This window comes from Rissa tridactyla, chromosome Z (genome assembly GCF_028500815.1).
Source record: "Rissa tridactyla isolate bRisTri1 chromosome Z, bRisTri1.patW.cur.20221130, whole genome shotgun sequence".
Taxonomy (NCBI): Eukaryota; Metazoa; Chordata; class Aves; order Charadriiformes; family Laridae; genus Rissa; species Rissa tridactyla.
The window spans coordinates 11,529,715-11,546,189 of NC_071497.1; the positions used below are offsets into that span (position 1 = coordinate 11,529,715).

The 16,475-nt window shown below is 45.1% G+C and overlaps 1 protein-coding gene across 10 annotated transcripts in view; it reads left to right on the forward strand.

Annotated features, from left to right (window-relative positions):
* The window catches only part of PALM2AKAP2 (PALM2 and AKAP2 fusion), a 278,279-nt gene that overhangs the window by 255,876 nt on the left and 5,928 nt on the right, over nucleotides 1–16,475 (forward strand). For all 10 annotated transcript variants that reach the window (XM_054186713.1, XM_054186715.1, XM_054186716.1 and 7 more), the window contains one exon: nucleotides 7,376–7,554. In XM_054186713.1, the coding sequence (XP_054042688.1) occupies nucleotides 7,376–7,554 (179 nt within the window). The remainder of the gene's footprint in view (nucleotides 1–7,375; nucleotides 7,555–16,475) is intronic.

The following is a 16,475-nucleotide window of genomic DNA, read 5'->3' on the forward strand; positions in this document are numbered from 1 at the left end:
TAATGGTTGATTTTTACTCACAAGTGATGCTGTAAGGGCTGCTGACACTAATGCTTATTTTAATGGAGCATCTGGGAAAACAGTGTACTTCTCGTTCCTATTTCTCTACACAACAAGGCATTTACTTTGTGTCTGATGTTAAAGTGTTCATTGTAAATTACATTCTAGTGAGAATGATAAACTTGTGCTTATAATGAATCATTCCAGACAGTTTCCTTTAAATGTCCAACTGCCATATGTTCAAGAAAGAAAATTGGGATCTATTAGCCAATGACTCAAGCTACTGCAATTTGCAGCTGGTGACAAGGCAAAGAATTAATTTCTAGGAAAAGATGAGTATGTGGCAATGTGTAAGGATGTCATTGATCAAAAAAACCACAAAGAGCATTGCCAAAGTCATTCTTAAATCTTCTACTTTCGGTGCCTTCTAAACAGCGGATGTGCTCAGTAGAGCTCTCAGCTGGCAGAAATTAGCTCGGCACCCTTAGTGTTGCAGGGTGCCTCAGCTCATCTCATCCTTGCTGTCCCTTTAGCCAGCTGCATCGCAGTTACAGCTTGCAGACATCCTTAAAAATATGGAGAAGAAATACCATGCAATTCCTTGGGAGACTGCAGCAATGTTCCTTTTATTTTAATATATACGGCACCTTTTTTCAGTATTTACAAAAACAGAGGCAAAAGGTGATTCAGCAGAGGCAACAAAATCTGGCTGTAAAGCTTCATTGTGGCGAGTTACGGAGGTGAATTGCAGAGCAGAAAAGAAAATCTATTTGTGGTAGGCACAGTAAGGAATATGCTGTAGAACATGTCTGATACTGTAATCTGAATATCTAATTTCAGATAGAAAAATAATAATAGTAGTTCTAAGAAGAAGAAGAGGAAGAAGAAGAAGAAACAGAGGTATTTCGGTCACCAAATTGTCTTTCCCAAAGAAAGAATTGGCATTCTTCTTTTAACATCAGGATACCTCAACAGAAAGGGATTAGAGGGTCAAGTCTAAATTTGAAAAATCTGTTGCTAAGTAGGGAAGTGTAAATTCACCAGAACTCTTTTGAGGAGGTGTAGTAATTAACTTAATTAGCAATGGCCTACCTATCACGTTGCTTGTTTGGTGGTGGAGCAGGCAGAGTAGCTTTACTAGGACTCCAGGTGGTCCCTGATTGTTTGTTACTCCTGCCCCATTTCACTGCTTTGAACTGTTGTTATGGGGATAGCAGAAACACAAATGACAAAAAAGGACTGCAGTGAACTGAACTGCTATTTTGACTGAAGTGTGGAAGATTAACACAATTCATGTGGGTGTATGTGTGAAATAACTGCTAATTACTTTAGATAGCAAACAGGCTGTTTTTGCCACCCTGACATACAACTTCCATACAACTGACAGTAGCACTAAACTTGGTGTCTGCCAACCACCCAGCACAAACCAACGTGGTTCCTAGTAATATACTTCTGTACTGCTAACAAGTGTCCTTTAAAGCTGCTTGGGATGCATCAAAGCAGCCTTTTAACCCACTGCAGATGACTGGAGCAAGACACAGAGTAGTTTCAGTGGAACAACGGCTATGTGTTGTGTGCCCACAGGATAAGACCTTCTCCAGGGTACTCCTGGAAATGTGAAGGGAAGAGCGTATGTGAACTCCTTTCCCCAAAAAATTTGGTTTCCTGCATGAGAAACCCAAGAAAGATCAAAAAAATGCTTGAGCGTGGCTAAATGGAGAGTCATCATGGATGACCCAGTGATTGTGGATCCCAAAATATTTGTGGAGCTGTATTTAAATTTGAACGTTTCCTGTGTTGTTTTGGTGCAGTACCTGCTGCACTTGGCAAGGTGTTGAGCAGCTGCGTAGCAAGCCAGTGGTGTTCTCCTACAATGTGCGGGTGGTACATCATCCCTCCTGGACAGAGCAGCTGGAGCTGTTTGATAGTTTATTTGAACAGAATGATTCTACCCCTCTACTCTGCTCTCCTAAGACCCACCTGGAGTACTGCATCCAGCTCTAGGGCCCTCAGTATAGGAAAGACATGGAGCTGCTGGACCAAGTCCAAAGGAGGGCTACGAAGATGATCCGAGGGCTGGAGCACCTCTCCTGTGAGGACAGGCTGAGAGAGTTGGGGTTGTTCAGCCTGGACAAGAGAAGGCTCCGGGCAGACCTTATAGTGGCCTGCCAGTACCTGAAGGGGTCCTACAGGAAAGCTGGGGAGGGACTCTTTGTAGCAATAGGATGAGGGGTAACAGTTTTAAACTGAAAGAGGGGAGATTTAGATTAGATATTAGGAAGGAATTTTTCAGTCTGCGGGTGGTGAGACACTGGAACAGGTTGCCCAGAGAAGCTGTGGATGCCCCATCCCTGGAGGTGTTCAAGGCCAGGCTGGATGGGGCTTTGAGCAGCCTGGTCTAGTGGGAGGTGTCCCTGCCCAGGGCAGGGGGGTGGGAACTAGAGGATCTTCGAGGTCCCTTCCAACTCTAACCATCGTGTGATTCAATAAATGTGTGACATGAGGATACAGCATACATTTGGTGGTGTAAGTTCCATGTTCTTTTATTAGGAATATGGAAACTTAGACTATGATGAACTTGTGTCTAACTTTCTGTAGTGCCTGGCTCAAGTAATCCTGTTCATCAAAAGACATGTGAAAATCATTACATGAGGATTGTTTTAATGAAGGCTTTTCTGTTGGGGAGAAACTCTTTGTGAATATTTGCTGTCTCATGATGAGGCATCGGGAAATCCCTAACACGAGAAGCCATGCCTGGGATAAGCTTTCCTGAAGCTGCCACATCTGCCTTTTTGGTGTTTGTCACCATCGCATTGTCAGGTGAGGCAGAAGGCACGTTGTGCTACCTGCACCCCTCTGCAGGCACTCAGACCCATCTGTGTGCCCATCTGGGAGAGCTGCCCCCCCAGCAGTCATCTTCTCTTGTCTTCAGTTGATGAACTAGACAAGAGAATTTCAGTGAATGGCAAAAGCCCAGAAGATGACCTGCAGATTAGAGATGCAAATGATCAGGTACCTTTATGTTTCAGGTAACTGTTCCCTCCAGATAGTGAGGGATGTGTGTATGCTGTTGTCTTCTTTCTTCTCCTTGCTTTCTTCCCCTGAGTGATGGCTGTGGAGTGTAAGCCTCTGTCAGAGAAGCTGCTTCAGGCTCAAGACCATTTTTCACTTTAATTTTTCACTAGTAAATACCTACACTAAGGAAGTTTGTCAGGTTCAGCCACAGCCTGAATATACATTTTGGGTGGTGGGGGGAGAAGGAGAAATTTTGGGGCAAGATATTTTTAATATTTGTGGCCATGGCAAAATTTTTAATGCCCTGTATAAGGGGCAGAAGAATAAGGATCAGTTATAATACATATACATGAACCCCTTTTTATAATGAGAACGTTGAGAAAGGCTAGAGCAGAAATGCCGCCTTTGAGTTTATGGAAGATACTGTTTCCTTACCCCTTCTTAAACACCAGTATTAAAAAAGCAAGGTTCATCATTCTCTTCAAGGATTCCTCTGGAGTGCTCATCACTCATCCGCTGAACGCCTTAACAGCATAGTAACCCAGATCATTTGTCATTTGCTGTCTTATTCCTTCCCTAGTGGAGAATGTGTATGAAGTGAGAGAATCTCTGAGAGGTTCATTTTTTAATGTTGACTTGTCTGTGTGTTTGCATATTCATGTTACTCACTTGGTGTTCAAGAAGACTGAAGAAGCCTGCCTTTCACCTGGAGCAATACTGAGACTCCACATTACCAGAAGGACATTTTTTTACACACTTCAATTATCCCCTGACTTCAGCACAAACAAGTCTCCTAAAACAATCTGTCTTGCTGAAATACCGTATTTTGAAAAGTTTTCTCTGCTGTGGAGGTGTCTTAAAAATGCCAAAAATATCTCTAAAATAGTTGTTCCTACTAGTGTGAAGACCCATTCTTCCCATCTCCGTTGCACCTTAGTTAGCATTACATGATGGCCCTTGGTAATTTAGTGGTGGTCCTTGTCCCAGGGCCTTGCCTTAGTCACTTCTTGTTTTTGATACTGCAACAAACCAGCTGAGCATCCTTCCTCAGCTTGCAGCGAGTGCTTGGACACCCGTCAGGCTTCACAGGGTAGATAAGTCACTATCACAACCCCTCTTGCTCCCCAGAGCTGTGCAGAGGTTTTGGTTAGGAGGAAGCTAATCAGTCCCCAGCTCTTACACATCTTTGGTTTTGCAGAGAGGTATCAGGCCATGTCTCGCAGACACCAGATGGGGACACGGCAGCAGCTGCCCCTTCCCTGAGCTTTCCCTTCCCCTCCCCAGGGCTTAGAAAGAGCATTCTCCATAGCAGCGGCTCCTGCCTGCCCCAAATAGCACAAGAGGCAGGAAATTAGGAGAAATCAAATTACAGGAGCTTTCTGCTAGATCCCTGAAGCCAGAGAGTGGAGGGAGCCATCATCGGAACTGAAGCCACGGAACATTTTTTGGAGTCCCTTTGAAAGAGGAGAAAAATGTTAATGTGTAGGTGAACATCTGGGATGCTGTAGCCTGTACTCGGTATCTTGTGGCAGCTCTAAAGGTGACCTCAGGGGACTACCTTTCCTGGAGGGGAAGACGCTGCTAACTACTGTTAACTTGCAAGCGTGACCATCAGGCTGCAGTTTTTGCTGGTATCCTGCAGATGTGACCCTGTTTACATCCGAGTCAGAGTACAGTTCCTTTCTTACTCAGCTTGGATTTGGGCAAGGACCACCAGCAATGTCTGTGTGCATCAGGTGTGGCCACGGGACTGCAGAAGGAGAAAGTGCCTGTGATCATCCTGTCTCATGGTGCTTTTATGCTGAATGACTCTTCTGCCTGAGAACAGTACCTTATCTGGATGAAAATATGCCAGAAGAAAATTAATCCAGCGACATTTCTAACACGATCTGAACTGGCAGAATAGGTCTACTCCAGACCAGAGCTCTGCGTCAGGTTCATTGACTTTTTTCTATGGTTGTTCTGAGAGCCCTGAAGCCTCAGACACTGTCATCTAACCACAACCTCACTGGTGGTTGTGCTGGTTGCTTGCCTTCCTGCCACCATTGGCACTGGTAGGATCTCTCTCTTTCACCTGCCTACCTGTGCTCGCTAAATTTTTAGGAATTTGAAAGAGGCACTTGCTCCTCGTGAAAAGTAGTTGAAATAACGCTGTGAATTCCTGAGTTTTTAGTGGAATTCGAACACTTACTTACATAGAGAAAATGGTTGTATAAGCATAATTTCTTGTGGATACAAACCATCAGACCACTGTTTTGCTGTGGGCAAATCTCCTTACTACCTTGGCTTGTCTATTTGTGAAAAGGGAACTGTGACACTGTTCGTGGTGAGACTCCCCAGCTTGCGCACAACAGTTGCGTGTTACTGCAGGGTTGCTGCCACAATGCAGAAAATGATGGGCCTTCCATCCAGGGAGGATGGATCTGCTTGGAGATACCCCCTTTCTAAAATGCAGGTCCCCAAAGGCTACGGTTTGCATTGTTTTCCAGGGGAAGTGGGGTGGAAGGAGCGCTTTTCAGGCATGAGGCTTGCCTGTAGGTCTGAGCATCCTGTGAGGGGTCTGCATCCCTGGGGGAAAGCAAAAGCTGGGCAGATGTCTGAGAAGCCCGATTCTTCATGCATTACTTGCATACATCCAGGACAGTTACTTTTTACTGTAAGAATTAAGTAATACGGCAAGATATCTGACCCTAACCAGGCCTTTTATTTTCAGCAGACTTTTTTACCCACTGGACCTAATGGGCAAGGTGACGGTTGTTCTTACTCTCTCCTGCTGAGCAGTCCAAGGTGTCACACATGGGTGCAGCTCAGGACCTGTTGTTGGCCCCTGCTTTGGCCGTGTAACTCCTGGTTGTCTGTGGAGCTGGTGCTGATGCAACCCAGAGGAGAACCTGGACACACAGAAACTCCCCCTCCAGTTTCTGGTGGGGTGATTTAGGGGGGACGAATTCCCAGCCTCATCTCTGTGCCAGACAGCTTCAGCTAAGTCTGTAGGAAGAAACTAGTGAGGCTGGGGTTTTCCATACTGGTCGGAATTGAAACATGAAACAAGCCAGGCAAAGGGATTTCTTGTAAAAGACTCTGGTTTCACTTCTCCCTTCAAGAATAAATCCTGCTGATTCTTACAGGAGGTTTCAAGGCTGCTCTCTAGTGGCTACCACTGTCATGATGCTTTTTGGAAGAGCAGCTAAGATTTTCATTTCTCAGCAACAGGAAGTTTCATGAACATCTGCACGACCCTTCTGGTTACTTCACTTATTTGCAAGGGTTTTGTGGTGGGCTTTTTTTCTCCTTTTTTTCTTTCCCATACGTTGAACCGTCTTATTTCAAGGAGCTGACATGCCATGGAAAATCTCCTGTGATCTCCTGTTGATAGCTGAGGACCCCCGCACCTTATTCCTACGCCCATGACCTGCTACCATCATCATCGTTCTTCCCACTGGAGCAAGGTGGATGACTGACCGCAGATCAATGCCTGGAGATGAGAAACGCAGGCTGTCTTGCCCGGAGAAGCGTGGGTTGTCCATCCCCTGAGTTCTCCCACAGCTCGTTGCAGTGGTCTCCTTGCTCTGCCCTGCCTTTTACCCAGCTCTTCAGCTGGGATTACTCTGCCTACAACAGGCTCCCCTGGGTGAAACAGGTTCAGCCAGAGAGCAGCCTGACTTCTCTCTGACTTTCTTTCCACCAGGAGACTGAAGGGCCCTGTCTGAACGAGGGGTGTGTGGGATGGAGATCCCATCCCGCTCTCCACAGGTCTCCCTCCAGGAGCACCCTCTGCAACTTGCAGGACACAGATGCAGGGAAGAGTAGCACCAGGGACCAACCGAAAGCCTTTCATGCTTCCAAAGCATAGACAAAGCACTGGAAGAAGCAAAGAAGCTAGCACCGCTTAACCAGATGCCTTCACTGGACATTGGGCACGTGGTCCCTCGTGTACAGTGGTGGCATCCTGTGCGTTGTATTGTCTGAATCAGAAAAAAAAAATAAACTTGTGGTTTTCCAGAATCTTAGAAACATTTCCAGATCACTGAAATGTGTCATACAGGAGGGAATGGGAGTAATTCAGCCAGATACTACTGTAAATAACGGTGGTAGGTTAAATTTGCATTGTATCGTTTGGTGACTCTTCTAGGTTTTGTAAAAAGATTTTCTAGTGGTTTTTGGTGTAATGCATTTAAAGAAGAGAGAGTGTTTTAAAAGCCCATGACCATTCTGATTTACCAGATTGTTTCATAAACTTCATTCCAAACTGTTTCTTCATTCAAACCCTGCTGAAAATGCTTCTTCTGCTGTTAACTTTTAGAAACAACTTACGAGTCCTTCAGCTTAGAAAGGGTCCTTCCTTTTCATGTAATTGCAGGAAAGATAGAGAAGATCAAGCCTCCTCCGTCCCCCACCGCAGAAAGCCACGTCTCACAGTCTGACCCACCGTCCGAGGAGCCGGCGGGAGCCCAGCGACCCAAGAACCTGATGCAGACCCTCATGGAGGATTACGAAACACACAAAACTAAGAGAAGAGAAAGGATGGACGACAGCAGTGTAAGTGCCCTTGTCCTTTTCACTTTTTTGCTCTGCGATAGAGACCATGTCTCATGAGAACCAACACTCAAGACAACAAAAATATTTATTTCCCAAGAATCTGCTGAGATCACTTTTCAAGTGTGTAAGGATTTTAACACATTGTAAGGGCCAGTATGTTTGAAAGCGAAGGATGAGGGCTAATGAAGAGGAAGGGAGAGAATCACTGCAAACATCAAAGCCAACTCATATTAAGATTCGTTTAAATTAATTAAGTTAATGAATAATACATAGCTGCCCTGCAATTGGCAGACTCTGTTAATTCACACATCACCAAGACCCTCCAGCAGATTATTTTAGTGGCTGTTTGAACTTGATGGATCAAGCATGTATTCATGCCTGTGTTTGTAGACTCCCAAAGTCCCGTCCCAGTGTGCTCATGATTCAGTGTAAATGGATAACGTCCCGAGAAACCCTCCCTTGCAGAACTGGATTGGCAATGTCACAGAAATTAACTTGGGTCCTTCAGGGGGCAGCATGCTGTTTCCTGCTGGATTTGCTGTCTTTGCTGTCTTTTCTTCCACAAAAACAGAAGATCAGCCAGAATTTCAGTTTGTGAAATGGGTGCTTGTATTTCAGTCATTACTGTAGTAGAGTTTAACCCAATTAAGTTGTTCTTTATTGGAGGTACTAATAAGAAGAGCCATGAATTTCATAGCTGGAAGTATCAAAATTCAGGTGCATCCATTATACGACCTGTTTCCCAGCAGAGCACGAGGTGTTTCCTGTTCAGACTCGTTATTACTGTGGGCAATGACTGCAGAAGGTGGTGAGATAAAAGTGCGATGTAAAACTTCTTACATGGACATAGTCCTTGTTCTATGTTTGCTGAAGCAGCCGCAGTCCTCCAGGCATTCCCCCAGAGATGTCAGAACGGTGACACCAGCACCAAGGAGTTCATGCTCCAAACAAACTGCTTTCTAGTATTTCTAGTCCTACCTTCTAGTTTCTACTTTTCATTAAAGGTAGAGTTTCATTAGGTGTGTAGAAGTAGGTGAAAGTTTGTAACAAGAATGCTGCACTAGTCCGACAGCTTTTAATCATTACTGGTGAATATTGCACAGTAGCACAAGATAGTTAAAATCAGAAGGAATACAATGTGGAGGGGTCCTGTTTTATTTCTGCTCATTAACTAGAACGTAGTAGGAGACCTGACTCAAAATGGAAACAGATTAGTTTCCAGTGCACACCAGAAACTTTCTGGTCCCTTCTTCTACTGAAGCCATTGAAAAACAAGATCTCATCGTCCGTCAGGTTCCTGCTGCCACCACATAGGAGACCCGCTTGCGCATAGGAGTGTGCCTTGTTCTCATAGCAGCATCTTGGGAAGGATCCACTCTCGGGTTTCTCCTCCCTCCCCAGAGCACCCAGTGAAACGGGGTGGCTCCACCTGCTCCGGTGGATGCTGTTTTCTGGCCTCTCCCTGGAGCGTCTCTTTCCCTGAAGGGCGCTCAGAGGCAGGAGATGTGTCACACCCTCATGCCCTTTGCAGAAATGGTCCTCGGGAGTCCTGCAGCGAGTATCTGTCAGTCTGGTGGCTCGAGAGCTCAGCACAGCAGAGAAGCTGCTGGACTAAAGAGGTGACACTTAGCTTGGTACTCACCCTGAGCTTTTCTTTCACCTCCGTGAAGAGCGAAGGTGACTTGCCCAGCCCACGAAGCGGTGGCTTGTGGTGGAAATCTTCTCCCATGGCTGTGATGGCCACATGCCATTTGTCGTGCATGTTGTAACACACAAAAACGGGTAAGATGTCATTGGATGTAACTCCCTCTGCTCAGCTGCCAGACTGCAACTCCTCAGGTGCTTACAGACCTGCACACGTGCCCCCTAGAAAGCAGGTTGGCCACGATTGCTTAGTCTCTTCTGCCGTTGGAAGCAAGCCCTGATGTCCTGACCAGACCACTGATCCGGGCAGTGTCTGAGCGAAGAGGTGTGCTGTGGGTGCCAGCTCAGCTGTCTACTGCTGATAGAGCTGCCCAGGCATCGACAACCCAAGGATGCATGGCCAGAGCATTGGTGCCGGTCAGACAAGTTGCGGGATGGACCCTTTTCTGGGACGAATTGTTGAGGCTGCAGTGAGTTCATGGAGCCCCAGTGCACACCGAAGTCCCACAGCATTGCAGTTTGTTGTCCTTCTCCTCTTCTCTAAGCCCATTGCACACAGCCAAGCAAGATTTACATTCTTGCTGCTGCCTACCCAAAATCCTGTTAGAGGGCAGTGTCCTGCAGAGCCTGGGGAGAGCTTCCTTGCACCAGCAGGAGCGTTTTGTTTCTCTCCCTTGCCTTTTTCCGCTCTCCTTTTGTAAACAACTCCCACCATTGGCAGGGGAAAGATAATTCAAATAAGCAGTGCTGCACTTCTACCACTGTTAGTTCAAGCTAATATTTTACGTGCCAGGCTAAGCAGTAATTATTTAAACAACAAATAGCTTTGATTTGTCAGCAGAGGACATTTGACCGTGTGCTCAGGAAAAAGATTTCCGTAACTAATGAAACAAAAGAGCACATCACTGTCCTGTTTAAAAGATTTATTAAATGTAGCGGGGGAAGGAGCATAGCTGACAACCAGACAGGCAGCTGCCACTTGGACCATTAAGTCCTGAGAGCTGAATGTGGCTCAGCGTTGCTCTTTGTGAGTGAGGGGAACCAGAGACTTGCTCATGTACAGGGATCAGTCACGCTGAACAGAGCCAGCGCTGCCGCAGGGGCAGAAGGCAGCAGCCACAGTCTCCGGAATGGGGTTGTGGAGAGGTTTGATGTCCGTGGAAACTCCCCCTGATATGGTGAGCACACCAGCAGTATTAATGCATAGAGCTTCTGCTTCTCCCTACGTAAGACACGCCAAAAGGCAGGAGGGTGGTTTCAGTAGGGCATCTGTTCCATATCCCCTGTAAATATCACCGCCTCCTGTTTTGTGTCTGGCTTCAGTGGCTACAACGCGGGCGCTCTGGCCAGGGCTTGCGGGTTTTGACTTTCAGAGACAGAGGGCAAATCAAGCGCATCTGCTCTTGGAAGAACTTTGCCGCTCAGGCAAGGGGGCAGTTTCTTCCAAAAAGAATGTGTTATGGTAGAGGTTTCAACAGGTGAGAAAAAGAGAAAAAGCAGCAGCAAGAAAACAGGTCAAGCACTGGTGGTAAACAAGACTGAGACTGGCCAAGCAATGTCATTAAAAAAACACCGAACTGACTAATCTTACTTTTTTTTTTATGACACCAAGTTGCTTGAAATCCTGTTCTCTGGGATGTGCCAGTTCTTGCAATTTCTTTGTTTTGTTCTTGTTTCCTAGTTATAACATGCTTGTTCAATGTACTAATGCTGGTCTTTTCCCTTTCTACCAGTACACCTGTAAATTACTGTCTAGCAAGGTTACTTCTGAGGTACTTTTCAACTGCTTATATATTTTTGCTTCCTCTTGCATGGTGATTCCAAGTGCATGTCGCTGCAGTGTGCATTTCCATGCTGTGTGCCAGTGCTGTTTCATATCAAAACCAGGATGCAAATGTGTGGTGGGGGAGTGGGGGTGCGGGTATTCCTTCTTATCTCTCATCAACAAATATTTGTGTGGCTGGTTTTCTAACCCTTGGATTCTAGTTACAATTCCTGGCATGGGAGGGGTTGTAATTAAAGGGATGGCAGGTGTTGCCCAGGACTGGAGCATTCCTGAGGCGTGAAATGAGAACTTTTCCTTAATCCCTGTTACCGTTTAGCTGGCAAAGCTGAACCAGGGATCCAAGCATCCTCAGATGCTGAGTGAAACTGCCATGGCTTTCCTGTGTCTCTGATGACAGTGTATTTAGCACTGTCACAACCTCTAGTATTCTGTAAAGAATCCGCACACCAACCTTTCACCTGTGGAAGAAGAGAGTCAGATCCAAGCGCACGGCCTCAGTCTGGTGAATTTTGTGAACCTGTCGTTGTCCCTGGGTGTTGTGATGTGATGGCTGGTCACAGTCCACAACTTAGCACCAGTGTTGGTCTCAGAGTAGAAGAAACCCAGATCTGCTAAAGAAAAGATGTTTACAGCGACATCTGGTATTTTAGCAAGGCAGTAATTTGCACAGTCCTTATCCCTGCAAAGCTGGACTCTGCCAAATACAACAATTTTAAGAGCGGGGAGTTGATGCCAACTACACTTTTGCCATGTTTGTAGGAACAAGGTGCTCAATAATGTGGACATTTCAATTGCCTGCAATTTTCTTTGCAGACATATGTTTAAATCTGGACTTCTCTAAGAGACACAAACACATTGTGCTAATGACTGACATTAATTCATTCAATATCAGCCATTTTTTTATAAACACGAACCTTCCACTATTTCCCTATTCCATACCAAATTTGACCACCACCAGCTACCTCAAGACAAGTATATGAACATTTTCTGTCCTGGAGAGTAAAGCAAAGTCAAGTCTATGCCATTTCCTATTCATTAAATAATTTAGTGTGGGTTTTATCTGACAGATACAAGCCAGTGATTGATCGTTGAGTAGAGTATTCATAGATAGTTAATCAGTACAAGAGCAGTGTGCTTTCAGAGACCTGGTTTTAAACACAGGTTGGGCCTCTTCTCTCCCACAATATCTGCACAGTAATCTCAGTTACAATTAATGAACGGTAAGTAGTGATCAGAGTGTTTGATGTTGTGTGAGAGGCAGAAGCTCAGGTGTAGATTTTTTTTTTGTCCTTACAACTATATATATCTCTTCAAATTTACGGGACATTATCCTGAGTTTGCTTAGTATCAATCATACTGTAGGAGATAACTGCAGTAAGGTGACATTTATGCAACATTAAACCCTACTGCAGAAAAATTCTGTTACAAAACAGAAAACCAACATACTAGATTCGATGGCACGGAGCCCAGGGTTTATGTTTTACAGAATCACAGAATGGTAGGGTTGGAAGGGACCTCTGGAGATCATCTAGCCCAACCCCCTGCCAGAGCAGGGTCACCCAGAGCAGGTTACACAGGAACACGTCCAGGTGGGTTTTGAATGTCTCCAGAGACGGAGACTCCACCACCTCTCTGGGCAGCCTGTGCCAGTGCTCTGCCACCCTCAAAGGAAAGAAGTTCCTCCTCGTGTTTAGGTGGAATTTCCTATGTTCAATATAATATGTTACTATCTTGTTTCAGGTAAACACATCGTTGTCTGAGATACCCAGCTCCTCACTGTGCTCCCTAGAGGTCTGGGGTATTCAGTGAATAGCATTAAGTAGGTACAGTAAAGAAGATACCTTTATACTGGAGAATTAGATGTTCTTTGGCCCTCAGTAGTTACAGTTTTATGTTAAAGCATTTAGTTATCATTCATGAGCGGGAACACTCACATCTGCAGGAACAGGCAGCCTGTTCCCTGCCTTTGAGCTTCTGTCTCTTTGTGCAGGGTGTGCTCCAGGCAGATGTCTTGTGCCGTGACTTTCCCGCATGGTACTGGTAGATTTTAGACACCCAGACCTTAGCATTTTCTGTTTTTGTTGCTTTTAGATCATCCAAGTCCAGATGGGAGGAATCGCTAAATATTAACCTCCAGAAAAATCATGTTGCTACCACATTACTGTTCAATAAAGATTAGCCTGTCCTATATAGTAGTCAGTTTAATTCAGTGGTGGGGATAAAAATGCTTTGTACTAAAGCATGTCTGTATTTTGCTTTGTATTCTCTTGTTGCCACTAAGAGAGCAACTGTCATTACATCTGTTGGAGGGAAATTCAGGACAGGTTAGTCTCCATGTCTAGGATGCATAGATAAATTAATCTTATACCTGACAGTGGTAGCTGTTTCCATCGGGTTTTTGGTTTTTTTTTTAAATTCTCAAAAATAAATGAAATCTGTCAGGAAAGAGCCCTCTGCAATTCTTAGCGAGACCCCAGAGCTGCAACCACAACATCCACACATGAGTTTTTTGCAGAGAGAGGTGAAGAGCAGTTTTTACAGCCCTATGTATCTTGGTACTTTTGTTGGCACATCACAGCTACTCTCCAAACATCTACTGTGTCCAGCTCTGGAGCCCTCAGCACAAGAAGGACATGGACCTGTTCGAGCAGGTCGTGAAGAGGGCTACAAAGATGATCCGAGGGCTGGAGCACCTGAGGACAGGCTGAGAGAGTTGGGGTTGTTCAGCCTGGAGAAGAGAAGGCTCTGGGGAGACCTTAGAGCCCCTTCCAGTACCTGAAGGGGGCCTACAGGAAAGCTGGGGAGGGGCTGTTTGCAAGGGCATGTAGCGACAGGACGAGGGGCAGTGGTTTTAAACTAGAGCAGGGTAGGTTTAGATTAGACATTAGGAAGAAGTTCTTTACACTGAGGGTGGTGAGACACTGGCACAGGTTGCCCAGAGAGGTGGTGGAGGCCCCATCCCTGGAGACATTGAAGGCCAGGCTTGATGAGGCTCTGAGCAACCTGATCTAGTTGAAGATGTCCCTGCTTACTGCAGGGGGGTTGGACTAGATGGCCTTTAAAGGTCCCTTCCAACCCAACACATTCTAAAAAAATAAAAAAAGATTCTTCCTCTTCTATTGCAGCTAGTAGTCCAATATACTCCCCCAAATAAGATAAATATACTCCCAAACTCCCCCAAATAAGACATTTTATATAACATTGCTTTTTTTTCACTGAGGTGGCCTTACCATTGGGACGTAGACAGCTCAGTTCTTCAGCCTAAGCTGGAGTGAACTGTCTGCTCCTTGATCTTTCTGATTTTCATCCTTCACCTTCTGCCTGCAGTTTTGAGCCTGGCCACCTCAGGACACCGTGACTACCCGAGCCTGGCCCTGCGTGGTCGCTCACCGCAGTTCACCCACTGAGCTGACGTGGGGCATCATTGGGGAGGACACTTAGGAAGCCTTGAGGTAGCATCCTGTAATGTGGCCAAAATGTGGCGTGTTACAGACCCCCAAAAAGGCCACAACAGCAAAAGCAAAAGACTTTCCTTCCATCCTTTGACCTGCTGTGAAGAGCCTCTGGGCACTGGATTCATGAGGGGTCTATGGACAGCCCTGATATCTGCCAAGAATATTTTAAAATGGAGATTGTTTGCTATTTTAGGCAAGGGGCTTCCTGGGTTGTGAATTCAATGCTCCATTGAGGACTCCCAATTCTCCACTCAGTCATTCCAGTTGCATGCTATAATTACCCCATTGTTTTCTCTAGCGGGTGTAAAACTGACACAGCCTCGTAAAGATGAGGGTTATTTTAGGTCAAAAACTCTTCTCAGTAGATTAGAAGAATAATTTTGGTGTAACTGTTCTAAAGGACCTTTAGCTTATTAGTATCTGCTCTACTATTTAGAGGACTTGTTTATTAGTACTAAGCCGGACATCAATACTTGTTTTCCTACAAAGGCTAAGTCCACATTCAATGCCCTCGTGGTGTCTCTGATACAATTCTGTATACAGTTTTCCTTGGAGAAACCAGCAGTGTTTACAGAAGTAGACAAGCTTCTGGGCAGTTTTGCAGACAGGGGACAAATGGAAGAAACCCTGTTGCCATCTATTAAGACAAAGACGAGCTGACTGATCAGAAGCAGAAATCTTTTAAGTTTAAGGGCCATCTCTAGAGACCATCACAACATTGTGATTTCCAGCAAGGAAGACACTGACTGGAAACTGTTGTAGCTTATGTAAAATACACTTTATTTTCAGCTGGCATGAATGTACAGGCCAAATTCAGCAGACCTCATTCAAATATACAGCTAGTCTGTGACAGTGGCAGTTGTAGTTTGAAATTTATGCTGAATTTGCTGTTTTTTTCATGTAAATTTCAATATCCAGTGGGGAGAACATCAATTTTCTGTGTTTTATTTAGTCATTATCCTATACTGGTCTTCTTGATAGTCTCCTGTTTATCAGTATTTGGCTGTTGCCATCCAAAAAAGACCAAAAATCACTGGGGTTTTTTTCCCCCTTCATTGCCAACCCTGGAGCAGACACTGTCTTTTCTTATTCTGAGAAGATAGCAAGATGATGCCCTGATACCCAGTCCCAGTTTCACTTCTCCATTATTTGGTTTGGGTTGGTTTTCCTTGGTTTAGGCACTTAGAATCCCAAATATGTAGTTTAAACTGCTGGTCCTCATCGCTGCACCTCCAGTACGCTGCCTACAGGCTGATGTCTCAGGGCTTTTTTTAGCGATCTCATTTGTTGATGAATGGCTAGGTTTGTGAGCACCTTTGCCCTCTACTGGGTAAAATGGAAACTGCTCAGCCTTGCTCTCTGTTAGTTGCTCTGCAAAAAGAGGAGGCGTGATTTTGGGCACAATTTCATCAATTTGATGGTGGACCTGGACCAGCTTTGTAGCCCTGGTCAGTGCCAGGAAGCAGATGGAGACTTAGCTCAAAATCATCTCTGTTGGCTGAATTTTGCTTTTAGTTCTTTGACTTGTTCATAGTCATCATTGAAAGAAACTAGGAGGGCAAAGAAATAATAAAGCTAGCCAAATTCCACCCTACGTCAGCTCCTGAATGGAGGTCTGGATCTTAATGTAAATGCAGAAGTTTGTTCTCCTTCCTGTGAGAAAAGTTGTGGCTGGTAATTTCAGATGACAGTTCAGAGCAGATTTCCAGATATTGCCTGTACAGAAGTCGCTAGTACCTGCATACCTTTACAGCCACAACTTGTTACGAGCTGAAAGAAGAGTTTCTTTCAATTCTTTAAATTATTTATTTTTATTCCAGTGAAGACTTAAGTCCTCACTGCATTTGTCCTTTCTTAAAAGGCCGGCTACTCTTCATCAGTCAAGGAGTGCACAGAGCAGGTTGTAGGAAGCATTAAGGACCAGGGATGGCAAGCATTGGCACAATGCACAGTCATGTATTTGTTGGTGATTTTTTTACAATTTTTTTTTTTAACTGACTGTTTAAACATTTCAAAAGTTTACCTCTCTGGGAGGG